Genomic DNA, 22,174 nt, shown 5'->3' with positions numbered 1-22,174 from the left:
CTGGAAATAACGAAGTATTATGAAAATAGCTGAACTCCGGTCATGTGCCTGAAAAACATAAGTTGTATCACAGTTTTTTGTTGTTCCCAACAATTGTTGTTTTAGTTTTAGTTATATACTTTTATTCATTATTACATAATTATTATGAATCAACAGTATAGAGTTTATTCATATTTTGAATTAGCTTTTTTTTTAGAATTTTCATTCTATTTTTGTTGTAGTAATTTTGCTTTTGTAATTTATTACTAGATTTTACTTTTTGCAAATATTTTCATTTATCATAATCATTTTAGTGCTTAAACCTATTTTCCTTAGTTTTTCGACAAGGCAACTCAGGTTTTTCATCTAATATTTAGATTTTATTTTAATATTATTTCAGTTACCAAAATGATTTCACTACTGTACTTTGAGTTTTAGTTTCGTATTGATGTATTTGCAAATGTTGATGCACATCTGAGTGGGTTTCTTGAGGGGGATATTCGTTGATGCTGCTTCACACAGCTAGAGAATCTCAATCCTTTCAGTTTTATCACATATTCCCGCTCCTAATTTATTACTCTGTCTGTGTCATCAGACATCTTATTGTCCCTGTTTATCTGCTAATGACCATCTGTTTCCCCCTCAACCAGCATCTCTCTCTCTCTCTCTCTCTCTCTCTCTCTCTCTCACATTATCACTGGTTGTTATTAATATCCATTGAACAGAGACTCCATCCCTGAAACCTGTGTGCAGTTTCACCCTTAATGAACCAAATAGAGAGAAAGTGAAAATAGAAAAACAGATAAAAGCAAGTGTCTTGAAACTGCCGTTTATTGCATTTACAATTTAAAGTTAGTACTTTCATTAAGATTTGATCTCATTGATCTCAATGGTAATCATTATTTCTTTAGTCTAGAGGAATGTATTATTTTGGAACTTGTGTGATGCAATGGTAAAAATGGAAACAAATTTTCCAGACTGAGAAAAATGATGGAAAGTAGTCAAAATGTTTCTATGGGCACATTGTATTTTTATCTAGACATACATCTGTAGATGCATGACATGTCATTGGCAGAATTTTAAATTGCTCTATGCAAGTACTGTATTTATAAAATTATTTAAATTATTCTGTTCTGACAGCTAAAGTCATGAAAATGTCACTAAAGAGGCATAAACTTGATCTAATTTGTGTGATTTACAGATTTACAACAGATAGATAGACATAGTTTTAGATAGCACTTTGAAGATTTATAGATTTTTTTGTTTACTTTCAGTATATGGCTTGGAGTGAATTTGTGTGCATTTTGACCTCTCTCTGTTATGTTCTGGTTGCCTAGCTGTGCGTGTTGAGTTACTGCTTCAGGAAGATGAACTGATTATTCTCTAGATAACATGGCATTCAGCTGGTAAGCTATATATTCAGAGATAACACCATTTCATTTGGTTATTTATAGCCCAGTTTAGAGGAACTCTGGAGAGAAATCTTCATCTCATTTTACACCAATATTGACACCTTGAATTATGCTATATCTTTATCGGAAAGCTCTTATCAGTCATTATTATTATATTTAGTATATAATCTGCTAGGTTTGTGGTAACATTTAGTAAAAACAGATGAACTAAAATGTTCCACGTGTGATTTATACGTTTTGGTGCTAACATTTTTATAACATCACTGCAGACTAGATAACCTTGATAACTTTCAGATAATGACTGTTACTGCAAAGACGTTTTTTCATACTTTTTAAAGAACTTAGCAGAACCACTTTTCCTAAATGCAGTTTCCCAGTCTTCAGCTTGTCCGACGCCTGCTGTCTTTGGAGCTGGCGTAAGCCTTGCTCAGATAATGAGAAATGTTTCAGACTTACCAGTTATATCATGTTTTAATGAGCTTGAGCTAATTAGCTTTTTTTTGTGCTCACATTTCCTGTAATTTACAGCGGTGTGACATAAAGGTTTCAGTAAATGTATTTTCATATCGCTCATGGATAAACACACATCCCCAAGGCATTACATATACAGAAATGTTCTCGTTATGTAATCCTACTCATAGCTCAGCAATATGGATTCGTGTGCAGGTCCAGTCAGACAGAAGTTTAGATTATTTATTGCCCTGCTAGAGTTTTTTACTAGCCCAGCCGCAAAAGTGTACAATGTTTGGTTTTGTAGCACTGTTTATTTGTTTGGACACGAGTAAAAATGGTTATGAGCTTGTTGAGCTGTTTTCTCTGGAATTAGTCCATCCGTTTCCAGTTTGACCCATTGAAGCTGGTGGAACGTGATAGATGGGCAATATTACATTTGACTGTAATTTACCAGTCACAGTGACTTAAAGGTTTTTAAAGGAGTTTTTATCAGAACAATGCATTGCTTTGACCATTTTCTCTACATCTAGCAAACCATGGTCGGTCGATATGCCTGCATGCTATAGGCTAAACTTGTTTTCAGGAAGGCAATAGGAAAGCAAAGCATTTTCCCAACTAGTCTCATGGCATAAACGTAGGCACGAAATGCATATCAATAAGTTCATCAGTGCAGTTCCCAAAAGAAATGAACACTAGGGGCAGTAAAACGCAGACACCTTTTATTCCCTTTCACACTAATTAGCAGAATTTTGATTAGTAAAGCGTAATTAATTTTCACACCGTTACTTGAAGAATTTCATGTCATGACTTCAAAACAATATTAACATGCTGGGAGATTTGAAAACTGATACACTTGAACGTTAGCATCACACATATCCAGCTTCATATCTGTGTGTTTTCCTAAACAGTAGGTTTATTCGGTAGATCACTTGATACAGAGTTGCTCCTAGGTGTTGGAAATCTCTGGATTGAATCCTCGGGTAGATTTAGTTCGATTTAGTGTAGGGCATATTTCCAACAAAGTCAGTAAAACAAAGCAAATCCTGGACATTTTAGGCACTTTAGAAATGCCAGACCAGGGCATGTCTTAAAAAAAAAAGCACATAAGGTCTCCCTAGCATTAATGTAAGTATCCATGGCATTTTTTGTGGTTTAACATTTAAACTGTGGTCGCCGTGTTAGAGCTAGGGTAACATTTTAGAGATGTTCTTGTTGTGTTGGCCACATGCAAATATACTTGACCTTTTTGTTGGTGTCAGTGAGTGAAAACTTTAAAGGGATCTTTGAATGATTACTTAATGACTCTGTACTGATGGAGAGAACAGATAACAGTGGCACACTGCATCACACGCGGTCTTAAGATCACAGTCATTCATTTGTGTGCATTCATCATGTGTAACCTTCAGTGTTTGTGTGTTTGCTTATCTGCACTTTGTAGCCAAATTTATCTACAGAAGTGAACTAAATTTGAAAAGAAAATGTCCTTTGAAGAGTCCATTGGAAACTGCCAGCATATAAATACACACATGCATGCATACACACACACACACACACACACACACACACACACACACACACACACACACACATATATATATATATATGCGTGTGTGTGTGCGTGTGTGTGTGCGTATATATGCGTAATATATGATGTATATGGGTCAAAGACGTCTATGTCCATAGAAAGCACATAACATGTAAGTAAAGTATCTACTTTTAAGGTTTCAAATATGTTTTTAAAGAATAAAATGTCAAAATGTGGTTGCAATAAATGTTACTTTTTTTTGAAAAACAACAACAATTTAAAGCAGTATTATGCTTATTGTTCTTATGGTTACACCCTTGTTCGTCTTAGACTATATACGTAATATATCTGTGTGCATTGTGCATATTTATTATGTATATGTAAATACACACATATACAGCCTATATTTTGAAAATATTTACAAGTATCTGCATGTATATATTTATATTGTTGATAAAAAATTTTTTTCTTAAATATGCATGTGTGTATTTATTTACACATAAAAAATATGCACAGTACGCGAATATGTAAACAAAAACATATTCGCGATTAATCGTTTGACAGGACTTATATATGTATTTAAGCATGATATTATCGGTCCAGTATCGGAATTCAGCAGATAATGGCTTTAAAGGCCAGAAGCCATAGCTTAAATGAAAAAAAAATCACAAACATGACACTTAAATTAAATTATTATATATATATATATATATATATATATATATATATATATATATATATATATATATATATATATATATATACTGATTTACTCATTAATGTGTAATATGTTATATATTTTTTAAAGAAACTATATATGAGCTCTAAAAGATTTTCATAATTTAGTTCAGACCATTAAAAAAATGTTAAATCTTTAAATAAAATGTTAAGATTACCAATTCATCTTTCTGAAAGAAAAAAAATGGAACATAGTTTATATTGGGGGTGTAATGGTAAATATTTCTTACAGGTGTTTTGGTTCGGTACATGTGTGCCAAAAAATCCCTGCCGTTTTTTCAGAAAATTCTGACATTAAATGTCATTTTGATGCTTTGTGATGTGGCTAGACAGATCGCTGGCTATACTATTGCCTCGGCAATGTGGAGAACAATGTGGAGAGCATGATCACACCTTCCTCTTTATTACTAGTTTTAACTCGAAATATACATTAAATATACACAAATGAACATCTCACTTATTGGAACAATCGTAGAAAGACTTCATTAAAGGGTTACTTCACCCCATAATAAACATTTCATCAATAATAACTTATGTCGTTCCAAATTCTTAAAAGCTATTTTGGATAAAAACTGGGAGGCTTGTGACATTCCTGTTGACTGCCACGTGATGAACACTGTCAAATAGGTATCATTCAGAAATGTTACAAACACTCAGTGGTGGTTTGAAGTGAGTTTTCCGTAAAGGTGTAATATAAAGCTTATTTATTGTCTTACTGGTCAATGGTCACGTAATATATGCTTTTGGTTGTCTTGTACAGTGCATTAGAAGGTGCATTGCAAGGCATAGCCTAATTAATGCATAAAACTACTTTTATAATGCATTATGCATAAAGGCTTTAAGGCTTTAAATTGTCTTTTTTCGGAAACCCCTGTAGCCTTACAAGCTTTTTGGGACACTTTAACACTACTGCCTCAATCTGTATTTGTAATCTGTGGTTCAAACTATATTTCATGAAGCGATGAGAATACATTTTGTACGCAAAGAAAATAAAAATAACAACTTAATTCAATAATTAGTCTCCTCTGTTGCACCAGCGCCATTTTAAAGAGTATCCACTGAACGCAAACTGTGTATTCTCTTCAGTGTCAGCAGAATAAATTGCTAAAAAGTAACACTAAAGGTTAGATATGTGACGAGATCTCCTGGCAAAAGATCGCACAAGATCCGACGTGTTTTTTGAAGAACGTGACGATATCTTTGCAAACATTTGGCAGTGATTACATTAGACCTGGGCCATTAATCTTTAAAAACTGCAATCTTGATTTAAACACACAGGTGATCTTATTCCTAAATGAGGACGATTCGGCTATGATTGTTACGATTGATTCACATCGTGAGTGTCAGTAACGCTTATCTTCTTCCACCAGAAGGTGGCGACAACTACCTTTTAAAAAAAAAAAAGTATTTGTCATTGAATCATTCATTCAAGAGAATCCAATAGTAAAACAAGTCTTTATAAATTGAGACACTGACTCCTTCCTTGAACTTTTACATTTTTTTGGTTCAAATAAATAAATAATTTGTGTTTTCCGATTTATTAAAAAAATACTCTCAGTTTTATTCAGTTTAATCTTACCTCTCTAGTTCACATGTTGTTTACCGCGTATAATTAATTAAAATAGATTTTTTTTCATGAAATACAAGTTGATTTCAAAATGCACCTACATAGTGTTTTTCAGTTGAATAAAAGACAATTTTTCTCTATATATTTCATCACCCCGAGTAAAGATGTTTATAAAGCTATTTAAAAAAAATAATAATTATCTCTAAAATTATATATTTATCAATAATCCAAAGACAAAATGTATCACAGTTTTCATATGTTTTTAATCAAATGATAAATAATATTTGTTTGCGTTGGAGAATGTGTATCTCCTGGTCGACTACTGCGTGGTTCCTCTGAGTTCACTGGACAGAAACACTATCTAGGTGATATCTTATGTAACATGTTATAAGTAAATCTGAATCAATAAAGCCGCAGCGCTGCCGCTTGCCTACTGTCATCTGGGGGTTCTAAATATAGCAGGGATCATATTTTATCGTGACCCCGTACTCTGTGAAGGAAGGCCTTTGTTCTGCATGTGGTTTTATGTCCGTGTGTGTGTGTGTGTGTGTTCGTTGTCCTCAATAAAAGCACATGACTGAGTCAAAACGGCACACAAAGTGCTGGGAAGAGGAACACACCACGAGAAAAAGGGAGAGAGACTCGGGATGCCTTGAAAACACAGGAGATGAAAGAGTTTAAGATAAGATTAAGATAACAAAAACTAACTTAATCATATCTATAAATGCAGCAATGTAATTTCATATCCATAAGGCATCTGTCCTCTATATCCCCAAAAAGCATTACTCTTATCAAATGTAAATCTGTGAAGGACCAGTTTGTTTTGATTGCGTTTTTAAAAGCTATTAGCTCAGTTAAAATAATAATAAAAAAGGTAAATTGTTGTAAATTGTTTTCAGATATATTTTGTAATTTTTGTCTTAAGTAAAATAGTAGTGCTGTTGTTATTATTTTATATTTATAGCTCAAATTTGGGGTTAGTAAGATTTTTAAAGAAATTAATATTCAGTTAGGGTGCGATGGTAACACTTTAAAGCTTTAAAGCCTTTATGTATAATGCATTATAAAAGTAGTTTTATGCATTAATTAGGATATGCCTTGCAATGCACCTTCTAATGCTCTGTACAAGCTCATGAATAATTGTATAAACATTTAATGCATTATAACACTTATCAATTCATTGTTACAATATACATTTAAATTTGGTTATAAAGGTTTACAACATAACGTATAACAAAACACATTATGATGCATTTATGTTGCATTTTTCATAAAGGCTTTAAGTAAAATGTTGCGTTCTTTAAAAATAAGTGAAAGTAATGTAAAAATATTGTGAATAATTTCTGATTGAATAGATTTTTATTCAGAAACAAAATGCATCCCAGTCCCCACAAAAAAATTATGCAGCACAACTGATATTAATAATTGTGTTGAAATAATTAGGCATTAATAAGGTCTTTGTTACCTTGACTGTTTGTAAGTTTGTGCTTCATGCCAAGTCGCATTGCTCTTTTGACCCACCATTGTCTCTGTCAGTGTTGTTCTCCAGCTGTGGACAAACAGTAAGTTGAAACATGCATTTGAAGGGTGTGTGTGTGTGTGTGTGTGTGTGTGTGTGTGTGCGTGTGCGTGTGCGTGTGCGTGCGTGTGTTTGAAAGCTAGGCAAACAGCACAGGTCTTTTATCCTGGAGAGAACTGCAGCGTGATGCAGCGTCAGAAGAGTTGAAATCCACCGTCTCTCTTTGAAGAGGGACTGAAATGAAGCATGTGGAGTCGTTTAAAGATAATTAAGAGACATTTGAAGTAGTAAAATGGTTGGTTTGTTTATTGACACAGCCGTTAAAGGCAGTATGATCTCTGTATCACCACCGACCATCACATTATTTTACCGCATTTGTCATTTCCTGAAGGTAAAGTGTGTAATGTATGTATATATTGTACCTTAGTTTAATGTGCAAACAGTGTGACTCTTGTGTGGTTTTTTGACTGTGGTCAATGTTTGGTTCAAGCAGTGATTTGAGTTTGGGGGCAGGATTATTTTTATACTTCGGACATTTTACTTTTCCATCACGGTTTCACTGCGATTATGAACTCCATAGTAAATGTGTGCCATTACTTGATCAAATTGCTATAAACTATCTGATATTTTTTATCTGGTAGATAAAAAATGGACAGAAACGCTCATTAAAATCACCTATTCAATCTGACAGCAACTATTAGATTTTGTAAAGATATACATGAAATTCTGCATGATGGCTTTAGCTAATTGTTTAAGAATTTTGTGGACTTAGAAAACATATATGAACCTATACCTACGTGTGTGTGTGTGTGTGTGTGTGTGCGTGTTCGTGTTCGTGTGTGTTGCTTTCTAGGAAATGAGATGTAATATCAGTGCCAGGAAGTGACAAACCTCAAGCATGAGGGGTCGTGAGTTAGAGAAGAAGAGCAAAGAATGCGGAAAAGATTTGTTTGAATGTATGATTTGTTTGAAAATGTATGAAAATAAAATGTCTGCATTTAAGCTGGACTTTGTGAGCATATTTTATGAGAGCTGAAAATCATCAGTTACAGAGTTGCAGAGAATGTACGTTTTCAATTTCATTTCATTTCAGTTTAAATTAAGTGTATTTAAAAAAACGATTTTCCAGTCGACTTTTTTGAGTGCCTTGTGAAACAGTGGTTTTGGTAATGGTCTTTATGAAAATAAAAAGCAGCACTTTTTTAAATGGAAAATAACATTTTCTGTAGTGTAACTTACAGATTTATTTCCTGCAATGTCATGATTTTTAAACATGTACCATGGCAATATTATGTCTTTTTAGGTATGATGTTTGTTTGTTGTTTTTTCATGAAAATCATCATGAAATTATTAAAGTTATTATTTCTATTAACAGTAGCACTTTGGGATTCTATTATGTAAATATCATGACATAATTATAGAAGTCATCAATGCTGTATATCAAAATATTGTTATATTACGTGATATGCCTACTGTAATTGTAAAGCCACAATACCTTTTTCTTTTTAGGTGCTTTTCACAGTAATTTCTCATCAGTGTCTAAGAGTTGAATGTATGTGTGAAACAAGCCCATTTTTGTTCTTTGTTTTATCTATATTTTTAATTACTGCTTTCATCAGGGTCTTTGAAGGAATTCTGGTTTTCTGATCAACTAAAGGGCATGCAGAGATTTAGTGTGTTTTGCCACGTGACAATTGTGTAGTAATTAATTGATAATTGCGTGAAACTGTTTGCGTCTCAGCTGCTGTCAAGATTGCGATATGACTGTTGGACTGTTCAATTAAACACATCCCAGATCTATGTGTGTGTGTGTGTGTGTGTGTGTGTGTGTGTGTGTGTGGTCACAGGAATAGAAGCTCTTGACTCTAGATGGCCTCTCAACATTTAAAACGAACATAAAACAGGCAGATGACCAAAGCAAATTCACGCTGTGCCGTTTACATAAGAGAAAATGATTTAATGTTTTTTCCCTGGAAAAGAAGCGCATCTAAAAGTCTTTACTCATCCCTTTTTACTTGGCAAAATTAAATGTGCATTACATATGCTGCTTTTATAGTGATTATGATCCTTCTTTAGCCCGAAGGCTTTTTGTACATGTGTGTTTGTGTTTGTGCGTGTGCGTGTGTGATTCCCACTGAGAGGCTTATGTGTAGTGTTAAAGTGGATGACGCAGGAAGCTTTGAGCCACCTGCTCTCTGTCATTGCAACAATGTCGCCAAACCATTTGGACACCACCGTACAAAGAGCCTTCTTTTGCAACATATTTCATATCTGACAAAGCGTTAGAACCGTTTGACGGTGGGAACATTCGTGTTCAGATCAGCTGAGTAACACGCTTGGATTGGATTGCGTGCTGATCAGGACCTCCGCATCTACCATCATTAATCAAACCTGTGAAACATAGTTTTTTTCGGCGGACCGCTTTTGACTTGGTTGTATTCGTGGACATTCAAACAATTGTCAATATGTGATTAAAAACAGGACAGGCATGTCAGAATGTTGCTTCAGGGCTCTGAGATGGTAAAACCAGATGCATTCTTGCTTTTGTTTTCTTTTGTAACCTCGTTTCACTGAAACGTATCTGTTTCTCTCGATCTCTGCCAGGTGTCTGCAGCAGAAGAGCGTTTGGGGCCCATGCGACTGACCCAGGAGCCCATTCAGGTAGAGTCCAGTTTAGTCATTTTGCTTTAGAAGTTTGGAGTTTTTAAAGAAGTATCTTGCTCACCAAGGCTGCATTATTTGATCAAAAGGTAACACTTGTTAACATTAATTTGTGTATTAATTAACATGAACAAACAATGAAACTACATTCATTGCACTCTTTAACTTTGTTAATGTTAATAAGTTGTTAAAATCCATTGGTCACAGTGCATTAAGTAATGTTAACAAACAAAACGTGTGATTTTAATAATGCATTAATAAGTGCTGAAATCAAGATTAACTGAGATGAATAAATGCCGTATAAGTATTGTTCATTCTTAGTTCATGTTAACTAATGAACCTTATTGTAAAGCGTTACCAATGTAATTTATTTCTTAGATGCAAAGCTGAATTTACTCCAGTCTTCAGTATTGCATGATCTTTCAGAAATCATTCTAATACGCTGATTTGCTACACGTGTGTTTAAAGTAGAAATATTTAATTTCAAAAACTATTATACATCGCTCACTGTCAGTTTAATGTGTGCTTGCTGAATAAAGGTATTCATTTGTTTTTGAAAAATCCAAACTTTTGAATGGTAGTCTATTTATTGGTTTTTGAAGTGTTTGATCTTGTTAATGATCTGGGCTTGTTAAACAAAAGGTGTGTGTTTAATTGCCTAATTACTGAGATTGTGTCCATGTTATCATTGTGCAAGGCAGTAAACCTCAGATTACTTTAAGTGAATGATTAGAGTGCTATATGTTGCTTTAAATGGAAAAAACCCCGTTCTTTGGTGATTTGTTAGCATTAAATGGTTAATTCCTTGTTCCTTGTTACATCCATTTAAAAACGGCATTAAATTTGCCAGTCACTATAAAATACCCAGCTCCTAGCATTTTAATTCATTATTTAAGGGTCACATAGTTTTGTGGTGAGGTTTGGATTATTTTAAAGCACAGTCTCTTGATCTTATGGGATTTAATGCATAATTGCGGGTCATTATGAAACCATGTAGTGATGCATTATGACCTCTCATAGTCCCTGCAGTAATGCATTGTGTAATGTCGCTGTGGCTTTATAGTGCACTCTTGTTAGTGATGTATTCATCTCACATAGGCTGTGCAGTGATAGAATGTTGCTGTGTTACATCACAATGCATTACTATCATTGCTGCATTGTCCTGTTCCTGCAGCATGGCAAATGAGTGAGGGCGCCCAAAGACCTCTTAACATGGACTCATGACCCCAGGGATAATCTTGAGATGTCTCAAAGGATTGACACGATTATCCTGAGTGCTTGTGTGCGTGCGTTTGCATGTGTGTGTATGAGTGTGTGGTATTAGTGGGAATTATGGGTTACTAGAAGTGGAGTTGTGAAACAGAAAGTGTGCATAATGTTAACCTAATGACTGACTGCCATTTGTCAGTCACTGTAAAATGAGGCCATTTATGTAATTTCTGAATCATCTCTGAGTCAGATTTGCCTGATCAATCAAGATTGATTTTATAAATGGATCGCCTGTCATTTCTAGGGTCTTTTGAAATTTAATTGACTTCAGTTTAATGTAATTTAATTTAATATTGTTGAAAAACAATCCACCCACACTGCTGGAGTTCCAGGGTTATTTTAGTATCATTGATACAAGGTCATTAATTATAATTATTTACATAGATTCTTTGTTTTTTGTTTCTGTAAGTTTTTTCTTTATTAGCATTAGTTTGTTTAGTTTTTGTTATTTTAGTTTTACTCAATTAAAATGAGATCATTTTCTCACCCTCGAGTAGTTCCACAAAATGTAAGATATTTTGGATGAAAACCGGAAGCAGTGTTGTCAAGTCCAAGTCTGTGTGGTTTTCCCGTGGTATTATGCTATTTTAACACTGGGATGTTTTTCTCGTCCAGGGGTTGAAGCAACCCCAATAACGTGATATTTTTTCCTCTGGGGTGTGTATTTTAACTGAAGGACCCCTGAAAGGCGTGTTTTTTTTTTTTTTTTTTTTACCAGGGAACCCCCTCTTGAAACTAGTATTGGGCTAGTTTTGTTGGGAAAACCTGGCAACCCTGACCAGGAGGCCTATGACCGTCCCACTGACTGCCAAATAATGCACGCTGTTGAAGTCCAGAAAAGTATGAAAAGTGCCATCAAAATAGTCCATCTGCCATCAGTGGTTCAACCGTAACGTTATAAAAGTACAAGAATACTTTTTGTATGGAAAAAAAAAACCAAAAACGGCTATATTTGGTTTTCATCCAAAATATGTTAAATTGTGTTCAAAGGCGAACAAAGCTTTTACGAGTTTGAAACAACATGGGGGTGAGTGATTAATGACAAAATTTTAACCCTTAAAATTTTTCTGCGCGTAATACAGGGATGTAACAGATTTTGGTAACCTGTAACACTTGGGTTAGTTGACCCTGCTTTGCATCAGCAGTTTTTCACATTTGGATTCTGTCCGTCAGTAGTAAGGCGTTTGAAAGTTAGTGTGTGAGCGGGTGAGGTCACTCTGCCCCCTGTAGGTGGTGTGACGCTGTGCGGTGGGCCTCCCGAGCGAGGTAGCGGTGACAGAGGCGTCCTGAACGACCTGGGCCATGTGGAATTTCACATCGCAGCTCCGTGGTTACACAACGCTGAAGGGGATGAAAGACTGTTGACCTTTCGCACGCACCCACCAACAGCACCTCTCTCTCTCTCCGTCTCTGTCTCGTTCAGGTGTTACTGGTCTTCGCTAAAGAGGACAGTCAGAGCGATGCGTTCTGGTGGGCGTGTGAGCGGGCGGGGTTCAGGTGTAACATCGCACGAACACCTGAGTCTGCGGTGGAGTGTTTCTTGGATAAACACCATGAGATCGTCATCATCGATGGCCGGCACTCACGGTACTTTGAGGCTGATGCCGTCTGCCGGTGGGTACAAGCAAACCATCCATCATCTGTCGCTCACTTGTTTCTGTTCAAGCTTTCTTGCCTGTTTTTCCTGTTAAGGTCTATACAATTTAATAATATACTAATTTGAATATATATGCATGTATAGGAATAATATATGACATCGTTAAAACGCTCAATGTTAAATGTTTTATTTTCAATCAATTGGATTCAAAGTTTGGGCTCAAGGAAATTACTTTAGAAATTAATACTTCAATTCAGCCAGTGTGCAATAAATTGATCAGAAGTGAAACGTATCATTTACATTAGTTTGATCGATCAAAGAATCCTAAAATATAAAAATAAAAATATTAAAGGAATAGTTCACCCAAAAATTTAAGTTTGTAACCAGGCTGTTTTGGGTCAATAATGACATCCGTAGTAGGACAAAAAGCCAATGGTGATCCAAAACAGCCTGGTTTCTTCGAAATATTTTCATTTGTGTTTAGCAGAACAGAGAAATTCATACAAATTTGGAACTACTTGAGGGTGAGTAAATGATGACGGAATTAAAATTTTTGGGTGAACTATTCTGTTTAAAACAATAATAAGATGAATGTTACTTCAGAAGAAAATCGATGATTTTATTAGAATGATTACATTTACATTACATTATTATTTTTAGTCATTTTAGCATTTTAGCAGAGGCTTTTATGCAAAACGACTTACAAATGACTCAACAGAAGAGCAATGATGTACAAATGCTAAAACAAGTCTCAATTATCTTAATACGTTACACATAGAACTTTTATTAATTATAAAATAAAAAAGAAAACAGATTGAACAGAAAAAAGCTAGTTTTAGAGGGCTTTTTTACTTTTGTTAATTGTATAATAAAAAGAAAACCGATATAATACACAAAGGTTAAAAAAGCTAATGTTATTTAGACAGTGCAAGTGATTTCTTAAGGGTCATAGGACACTGAAGACTAGAGTAATAATGCTAAAAATTCATATTCGCAATATGGGAATAAATTACATTTTACATGGCTTTATGAAAAAGATACCATCCCCAGAGTTTTGAATGGTAGTTCATAAAAGAATGTCCATTATGTATGTCAATTATAAAGTGTTTTGTTTCAGACTGATTCAAAACAGTAACTCGTCATTCATTCGTTTTGAGCATTGGGTTTTTGATTTACTGAAAAGAATCAATTGATAAGAACCAGGTTGTCCACCATATTCTCTAAAAGGTAAATAAGGCTAAATGAATCTCCACTGCGGAGGAAATGGCCCACTTTTGGCTGGTTGTGGGTGTTAATTTCCCATCCTGCATAGAAGCTTTAATCTGTGTGTGCACACACATAACGAAAGCTGACAACACTCTGCCAAATCTAGTAGCTGGCAAATCACTTTTTTTTTCCTAGTAGATGTCTAAGCATGTGAGGGAAAGAGAGTCATTTGGTGGAGAAGAGTGTAGAAGATACTTGATTTCACTGCCATGATGAAATCAGAATATGTAAAAACCTTTTTTGTTATTGTATGTGTTTTTAAACAGGATGATTCGAGCGACCAAGCCTTCTGAACACACTGTTATTTTAGCAGTGATGCCACAAACGTAAGACCTCGGAGAACATTTTTATCTATTATCCATGTGTTACGGACGTCCGTTGTGTTTCTCCTACTGATCTTTCTCTCTCGCAGTCCCTCAGATCAGGAGGAACCATCTGTCCTTCCTCTTCTCTCTGCTGGCTTCTCCAGAGTGAGTATTTTACACTAAAACAGGAATATTTGCTCCACTACACGGGCGGGGCAATTGGGGCGGGGCTGAACATGAGTGTGGGCGTGTCCAATTCCGAATAAGATGTACCAGCAATTTTATGTTGATTATTACAGAAAATATTTTGAAAAGTTAAAAGTAATGCACGCACATACACACTGTCAACTTTAATAGTCATGACATTATATAGTGGATTATTATTTAGACAAATTATTTATTGCTTCAAGTAATGTTTATATTATATTTTTAGTGCTGTCTAATGATTTGCATACAATATAAGCATTTTGTTTGCACAGTGTATGTGTTAATACACACACATACAATATGCAATTTATAATATGTATTTACATATATTATGTAAACAAAAGCTTTTATTTTGGATGCTATTTATGATGATTAATCGTTTGACAGCACTATTTAATTTTTATCCCAATGCAATGCTGTGTCCCATTTTGTTTACTGATCCTTGCAGAAAAATATGGACTAAACTGTAGCTTGCAATACAAACTATTAGAAAATTGATAAATGCAGCACTGTATTAAATGTCTCTCCCTCTTTCTCTCTCAGAGGTACCTGGAGAACAGCAGTGTGTCAGCCTGCTATAATGAGTTAATCCAGTTAGAACATGGAGAGGTTCGAGCTCAGTTCAAACTGAGGTAAGTCTAAAGCCTGAGCCAGCAGGAAGTTGGACGAAGACGCTGCTCTGAGACGTTCACTGAAGGCTGCCGTATTTGTTTGTGTTTTTGTTGTTGCAGGGCTTGTAACTCTGTGTTTACCGCGTTAGAACAGTGTCAGGAAGCCGTGGAGATCAGCAGTGAAGATCATGTCATACAAGTGAGTTTTGGGATACAAATGTCTTCAATGGCTTCAAGTTTAAGACATGTGCGACACAGCACTGTGTTTCTCATTCTAGTGTGCAACCTCCTTAAAGGAACAATCCACTATTTTTCAAAATAGGCTCATGTACCAACTCTCCTAGAGTTAAACAGTTGAGTTTTACCGATTTCAAATCCATTTGGCCATTCTCTGCGTCAGCTAATGACTATTTTTAGGTGCTGTGTAATATCGTTACACCTGCTGCACCCGTGGTACGGTAGCAAAGATCCTTGATTATTATACCTTGATTATAGTTCCTAGCCATATTGTCCCAAGAAATTGCTGCTTTTTACGTCTGTCTTAGTACACAATGTAACTATAGAAGAGTCAAGTTTTTTTAATTTTTGAGCACGATCCTAATCAGATTCAACGATCTATGCTAAGCTGCAGCTAAAAGTGATCCGCAAAACCCAGAGATCGGCTAAATAGATTCAAAAACGAAGAAAATCAACTCTTTAACTGGAAAAAGAGATATTGTTTATAAAAGTAAGGACTGGTCCAAGCCTTCTTCAATCGCTTCCTTTAAACACTCCCCGTATTTCTACGTCACTGCACTGGACGATTTGATAAACACTGACCAAAATATTTACCTAAAAAAATAATGCAGTTCATTTAAACCATCTAACATTCATTTTATATAAAGATATATAAAGATATTTAAGTTTCTCTAATATCTATTATGGAGATTATTTTGAAAATGTTTTAGGTATAATTTTAATGCAAATAATAAGGATACTTGTTGTGTTCACCGCAGTAATTTTGCAACAAGAAACTCATGATATAAAAATACAATATAGAAATATATGAAATATATGAAAAGAGATGATTTCCATTTAGAAATTGCTTGTAAATTTCACAATTCATTGAAATTTTGAAGTAGAAAGACAGCATTTAGCATTTTCTTCTAAAACATACTCCAGTAATCTTTTTCTTTGTGTGTTTAGTATGTAAACCCAGCATTTGAAAAGATGATGGGCTATCATAGAGGCGAACTGATCGGTAAAGAGTTGACCGAACTGCCCAAGAGTGACAAGAACAGCGCCGACCTGCTGGACACCATCAACACCTGCATCAAGAAAGGAAAGGTTAGGTGGTCATATCACTGCTAGAGCATAATATTAGATCATGTTTGACTTCACCTGTGCCACTCTTTACAGGCCTAACGATACTTATGTTTGTCATTGATTCGATTATTAACAGATTTGGTTTTCCATATGCGTGTGCTTGTTTGCTTAGGAATGGCAGGGGATCTATTTCTCACGGAGGAAGTCAGGGGACAACATTCAGCAATATGTCAGAATCACTCCTGTGATTGGCCAGGGAGGGTGAGTCACATGATTATAATTTTTTTTAGAATATCATAGTTTATTTAAAGTATCTAAAATAAATACATTTAAATATAATAAATATATTTCATATTTACTATCTGTAATATTTAAATAATAGAATCAATATTATGGAATAAATTACATATAATTTATTTTGTAAAAGGAAATGAGTAACATATGTAATATATATTATTTGTATGTTCTAAATAAATTATGGGTGCCAGAAATAAAGGTAATTTTATTTATACTGCTTCTGCCATTGGTGGTTTTACTATATATACAAATCAACTAGAATAAAACAGTCAAATCAGACAATTGTTTCTTTACCTTTTAGAAAAATCCGCCATTTTGTGTCCATCAAGAGGCCTTACAGCGACAACCACAGACAGGTACATTTCTTTTCTGTGTTTTGCCTCTAAGTTTTATGTGAGACTTTACTTTTAATCAGTGAGCATCCAATAAATGTCGACCAAGTTTAATGTTCGCCTATTAATAGAGCTCTTAAAATAGCAGCAAAACTTAAAGAGTGCAAGGCTCACGGGGACAGCAGCGGGCAGAAATGTTAGCTACGCTAAAGCATCCATCCTGACAGACCAGTGTCAGAGAGCCAGGCGGGCGTCAGGGTTATTAATAACCCTCCACAGGCTCAGGTCTAAACCCTGCTGTTAGTTCTAGCATTAGCTGGAGCTGCTGATCAGAAAGGCCTGTGAGAAACAGACACACTGACGCGTGTGTGAAATAGCTGTTGCTTTACTCACTGGTGTTAGTATTACCGTTCACACACTCGTCGTCTTTTACAAACCTTATCAAAATGTACCGTTCTAACTAACCATAGTTTCTGTCAATATGCAGTGGTTGCTAAGATTAGCGATACTAGATCTAGCATCTGAAATCTTTGTTGCCATCCAGCATCTTTGCTTACGTGCTGCAGGCATATCAGATGTAGTGTGGGAATGTGCACATGTCTAAGTATCGAAAAACAGCTACTGTCATCCATGAGTGTACAAATTTGAATTATAAAAAACTAATATCAGCACACAAATTCAGATCAAACTGTGATAAATGTTTTGTTTTGGCTCTTCTCTGAAATTGGTTAAATGTCACGTACGCCTTTCTGATTCTCACGCCTCTTATTTCAGAAGCAAAAATTAACGGCTTGTCTTCTGAGATTAAAATTGAATATTAGTTCTTACCTTGATTTTTGATTAGCATATATATATATATATATATATATATATATATATATATATATATATATATATATATATATAACAGAATTTTGTTACAGTTGTTTGAGTATATTTACATTTTACATGTATTCAAAACAAGGACAAACAGTGTATATTCACTGTCAGGAATCAGAAAATATGAAATGTAAAAATTTATGAAATATAAAAATATATTTTTCTTTAATATACACAAAAAATAAGACTCATTATGCAAGGATGGTTTTGATATATATATATGTGTTTTGATATATATATATATATACTTGTAAATATTTCAAAAATATATACTGTATTTGTGTGTTTTTATCTATACATATACACAGTACACATACAGTAAATATGTAAACAGATTGTTTATTTTTGATGTGATTAATCACGATGAATCATTTGACAGCACTATTTAAAATGTATTCAGATAGAGAAGTTATTTTAAGTTGTTATTTCACAATATTACTGTTTTTGCTGCCTTGGTGAATCAATTCATATCAATCAATAATTTTTTTCTGTTATGTGATTAAGAAACGTACAAAATGAAATGCGCTGGATTAAACAAGATAAAAATAACATTAATTATCAGTGGGCTTGTAGTAAATCTTGTCCTGTTTGTCATGAAACGTGTTGTCTCGCTTAATCAGATTTCCTGACCTCATCCTTCAGGACAGCGTAGATAAGCTCTTTCATACTTCTGCTTACATGTCATCTATTTCTGAGTGTGTGTGCATGTGTGTGAGTGTGAAAATGTCTACAAAATAACCATGCTCTCTTTTTCAGTCTGTACCACGTAACTTTGACTTTCTGCTAAAAAAGCAAACCTCACACTGCGTAGATTCCTTTTTGGCAGTGTTTTTTAATCTCTAACCTAAGACTGAAAATCCTGTTTCATTCATTGAAAACTTGATCATGTTAAAAGGATTAAATGGATTGCGGCAGGCAGGATTTCCAGCCAGGTGAATTCAGCAAACGCTTAAACCGTGTTCTGATCAGGAACAGAGCTGACAGAGTGACAAGTGATAAATCCTGTCTATCCAATGTTAGTCTGAGGCTCTGTCCAAAACAGCCACAACAAACAACATGCAACAAGACATTTTGTAAGTTGTTTGGTTTTCAGTCATATTGTGTGATTAAGCAGCAACATGTTGGAAAGGGATTTAAATTGATGTATAGTGATTCACCAAGGCTGCATTTATAACATTAAAAACATTAAATTTTGTAGAAATGTAGAATATTTGTGCTTAATATTTTGTACGTTTGTAATTGATTCTTCGATGAATATAAGGTTCAGAAGTTCATCTTGTGTTATTATATAAATGTCTATATTGTCACTGTCTTGATATATTGGATGTGTCAATTCTTTACAATAAAAAGCTAGCTGTCTTTTTAATGGCATTGTATATATAATATTTAAATAAAAACAAATATATATATATATATATATATATATATATATATATATATATATATATATATATATATATATTTATTTATTTAATTATTTAATTAAATTCAATAATGTAATTAACTACATTTTATATTATTTTTATGTTTTACATATTGTAATTACTGTGTCCAACAACCACCCTCATAGACAAGAAAAGGACGTCTGGCTAGTTGAGACCTGGGAACTAGTTAACTCTGTAAACTTACTCGCTGTATTCCACACAAAACATAATCACACTGTAATTAATCTGTCACCTGATATCGTTTACACATTTGTCTTAGATTTGTTGCCAGAAAGTTTACACTGAAATCAGTGAGAGTTTTAAACACTTAGCAATCAGCGTGCGTGAGAGAGAGAGAGAGAACTGATCAGAAGTTTGTGTTTGCAGGTTCATAAATTGAGCAGAGAAGAGAAATGCTGTGGTGAACACTCACAATCAGGTACAACCCCCGACGGTCTGTCATTAACTCTTTGTCTGTGTTGCATGCTGTAACTCATAATGGCTCTGTATAAGTTCGTTTTTTTGTAACATTCTGTAAAGCAAACAAAAGCGTCAAAGGAAATGCTGCATCAAGAAGTAGAGGGGAAAATAGAGAGATAGATCGTGGTGCAGAACAGACAGATGGCTGCAGTGCACCCTGGGACAGTTGAGTGTCAGACTGTTAAAATTAGCCATAATAATTTGCTTGCCAATATATTTGCGTGCGTGTGCATACGTGACATGACCCAGTAAGTAACAGTGTTTAGTGTTTCACACTTTCTATGGCTCTAGAATCACTATTGCTGTTCTTTATATTTCATAAAAAATTGTATAAAATTAAAAACTGAAAATTGTGCTCTTAACAAAATGTTAAATGTATATAATTAATATAAATCAATAATTTTATAAATAATTAATATTAAAACTGTAGTTTAAAGTGCTCGTAATACAATTAAATTTAAATAAGATAAGTTATTTTATTTATTAATCATTTAATTTAAATAATTTAATTTGTCATAAAATGTTAATATATAAAATTAATATAACTATTTATAATTAAATAACTGTATAAAATAATTTAATGATTGTGTTTAATGAAATGCTATATTTAGTATTAATAATTAGTTCTGTCAGACAATAATTGTGATTAACTGCATCCCAAATAATTTTAGCATTTTAATATTTTGGATATGATTATTCACAATTAATCATTTGACAGCACTAATTATAATATTTATTATATTCATCTTTTTTAATATTTCGCTTTTTAAATAAAATAATTTGTTTAATAGAATTTTTGTTTTTGTTATGTAATGAAATTAGCATTAAGTATTGACTTAAATTAGTAGAAATATTATATTTAATCATTTAAATCCTGTATTTACATATTTAATATATATATAATATTCAATGTATTCATATTTATATCAATTAATAATTTATATTTATATGAATATGTCATTTCTTAAATAGTTATACAATTAATTTAAATGTAAAACCTTTAACATTAATATAAATAAATTATAAATAACAATAAGAAATTATTAATAACACATTAAATAGTATTCATATTTAATTTAAATATAACAAAAAAGTATTTTTTAAATTATTGGGAATATTATTGAGAAAAGGAAAGTATATGCTTTTTGCCTTGCTCACTTTTGTCTGCTGCATGAAATCACCGTTGTGCTTTTGATGATCATAATGATGATGATGATGATGCAGGTGAAAATAGTGGAGCTGGTCGGCTGTGTTCAGATAATAGATGATGAATGCAGTTATGTCTTTATGTGTGCGTGTGCACCGGTTGCACTCATTCCTTTTTGTCCTTATCTAGAATGCAATTCCTTGCGTCACAAGGACCGGAGGAAAGAGTCTGTGGACGTCAGATCCATCAGCTCTCACAGCAGCGACGGTAAGAGAAAGAGAGGATGTGTTTCATCACAAAAAGAAAGACGATCCATTTAACAGTCCAGAAGTAATTACCCCGAGAAACAGCAGTAAAGAGATTTGTGTTCATGTGTGCACTTGAGTGTGCGTGTTTATAATGTGTTTGTGTTTTATGTGAGTCACAGCGTTTGTGTGTGTGTGTGTGTGTGTGTGTGTGTGTGTGTAAGTGGAGCTTTTTGTGACGTGGCCAGCGTTAATGACGTCAGCACACCCACAGTCTCGGTGCACTCTGACGCAGATGGAGCTATTTAAAGAGCTCTTCTCTCTCTCTCTCTCTCTCTCTCTCAGCTCCCAGTCTACAGAACCGCAGATATTCCTCTATGGCCAGAATTCACTCCATGACTATTGAGGCTCCAATCACTAAGGTACACCTACATTATTATATACACATGAAGGCAAAAAACCTTAAACCTATCTATCCATCCACAGTTCTATCATTCTGTCGTTTTGTTAACCCATCCAAATGCCATTCTGTCAGTCTGTCCTATATCATTTTGTCTATATTTTTGTCATCCATCCTCCCACCCATTTATCCATCCTGCCATCCACCCACCCATCCATTCTCCTGTCCATCCACCCATCCATCCATCCATTCACCCATCCGTCCATTCTCCTATACATCCGTCCATCCACCCATCCATCCACCCACCCATCGATTCTCCTATCCATCCACCCATCCATCCATTCTCCTGTCCATCCACCCATCCATCCGTCCATCCACCCATCCATCCACCCACCAATCCATTCTCCTATCCATCCATCCACCCATCCGTCCATTCTCCTATACATCCATCCACCTACCCATCCATTCTCCTGCCCATCCATCATCCACCCATCCGTCCATTCTCCTATACATCCGTCCATCCGTCCATCCTCCCATCTACCCATCCATCATCCAC

At 34.4% G+C, this 22,174-nt stretch overlaps 1 protein-coding gene across 4 annotated transcripts in view; it reads left to right on the top strand.

Annotated features, from left to right (window-relative positions):
* pde8b (phosphodiesterase 8B) overlaps positions 1 to 22,174 on the top strand; it is a 40,568-nt gene that overhangs the window by 9,568 nt on the left and 8,826 nt on the right. For 3 of the 4 annotated variants that reach the window (XR_006250403.1, XM_043234299.1, XM_043234298.1), the window contains exons 2-13: positions 9,798 to 9,854; positions 12,547 to 12,737; positions 14,253 to 14,312; positions 14,399 to 14,456; positions 15,042 to 15,130; positions 15,230 to 15,308; positions 16,295 to 16,435; positions 16,587 to 16,675; positions 17,013 to 17,067; positions 19,734 to 19,785; positions 21,163 to 21,240; positions 21,564 to 21,640. Coding sequence is in view for 3 of the 4 variants with exons in the window: in XM_043234299.1 (XP_043090234.1) it covers positions 9,798 to 9,854; positions 12,547 to 12,737; positions 14,253 to 14,312; positions 14,399 to 14,456; positions 15,042 to 15,130; positions 15,230 to 15,308; positions 16,295 to 16,435; positions 16,587 to 16,675; positions 17,013 to 17,067; positions 19,734 to 19,785; positions 21,163 to 21,240; positions 21,564 to 21,640 (1,026 nt within the window). In the remaining variant the exon portion in view is untranslated. Of the gene's footprint in view, positions 1 to 9,336; positions 9,714 to 9,797; positions 9,855 to 12,546; positions 12,738 to 14,252; positions 14,313 to 14,398; positions 14,457 to 15,041; positions 15,131 to 15,229; positions 15,309 to 16,294; positions 16,436 to 16,586; positions 16,676 to 17,012; positions 17,068 to 19,733; positions 19,786 to 21,162; positions 21,241 to 21,563; positions 21,641 to 22,174 lie in introns of those variants that run through there. The other variant, XM_043234300.1, reaches the window with a different exon arrangement.

Source organism: Puntigrus tetrazona, unplaced genomic scaffold (assembly GCF_018831695.1).
Source record: "Puntigrus tetrazona isolate hp1 unplaced genomic scaffold, ASM1883169v1 S000001111, whole genome shotgun sequence".
NCBI classification, from domain to species: Eukaryota; Metazoa; Chordata; class Actinopteri; order Cypriniformes; family Cyprinidae; genus Puntigrus; species Puntigrus tetrazona.
Note: the sequence above shows the minus strand (reverse complement) of the source record. Positions and strands in the feature narration are given on the sequence as shown.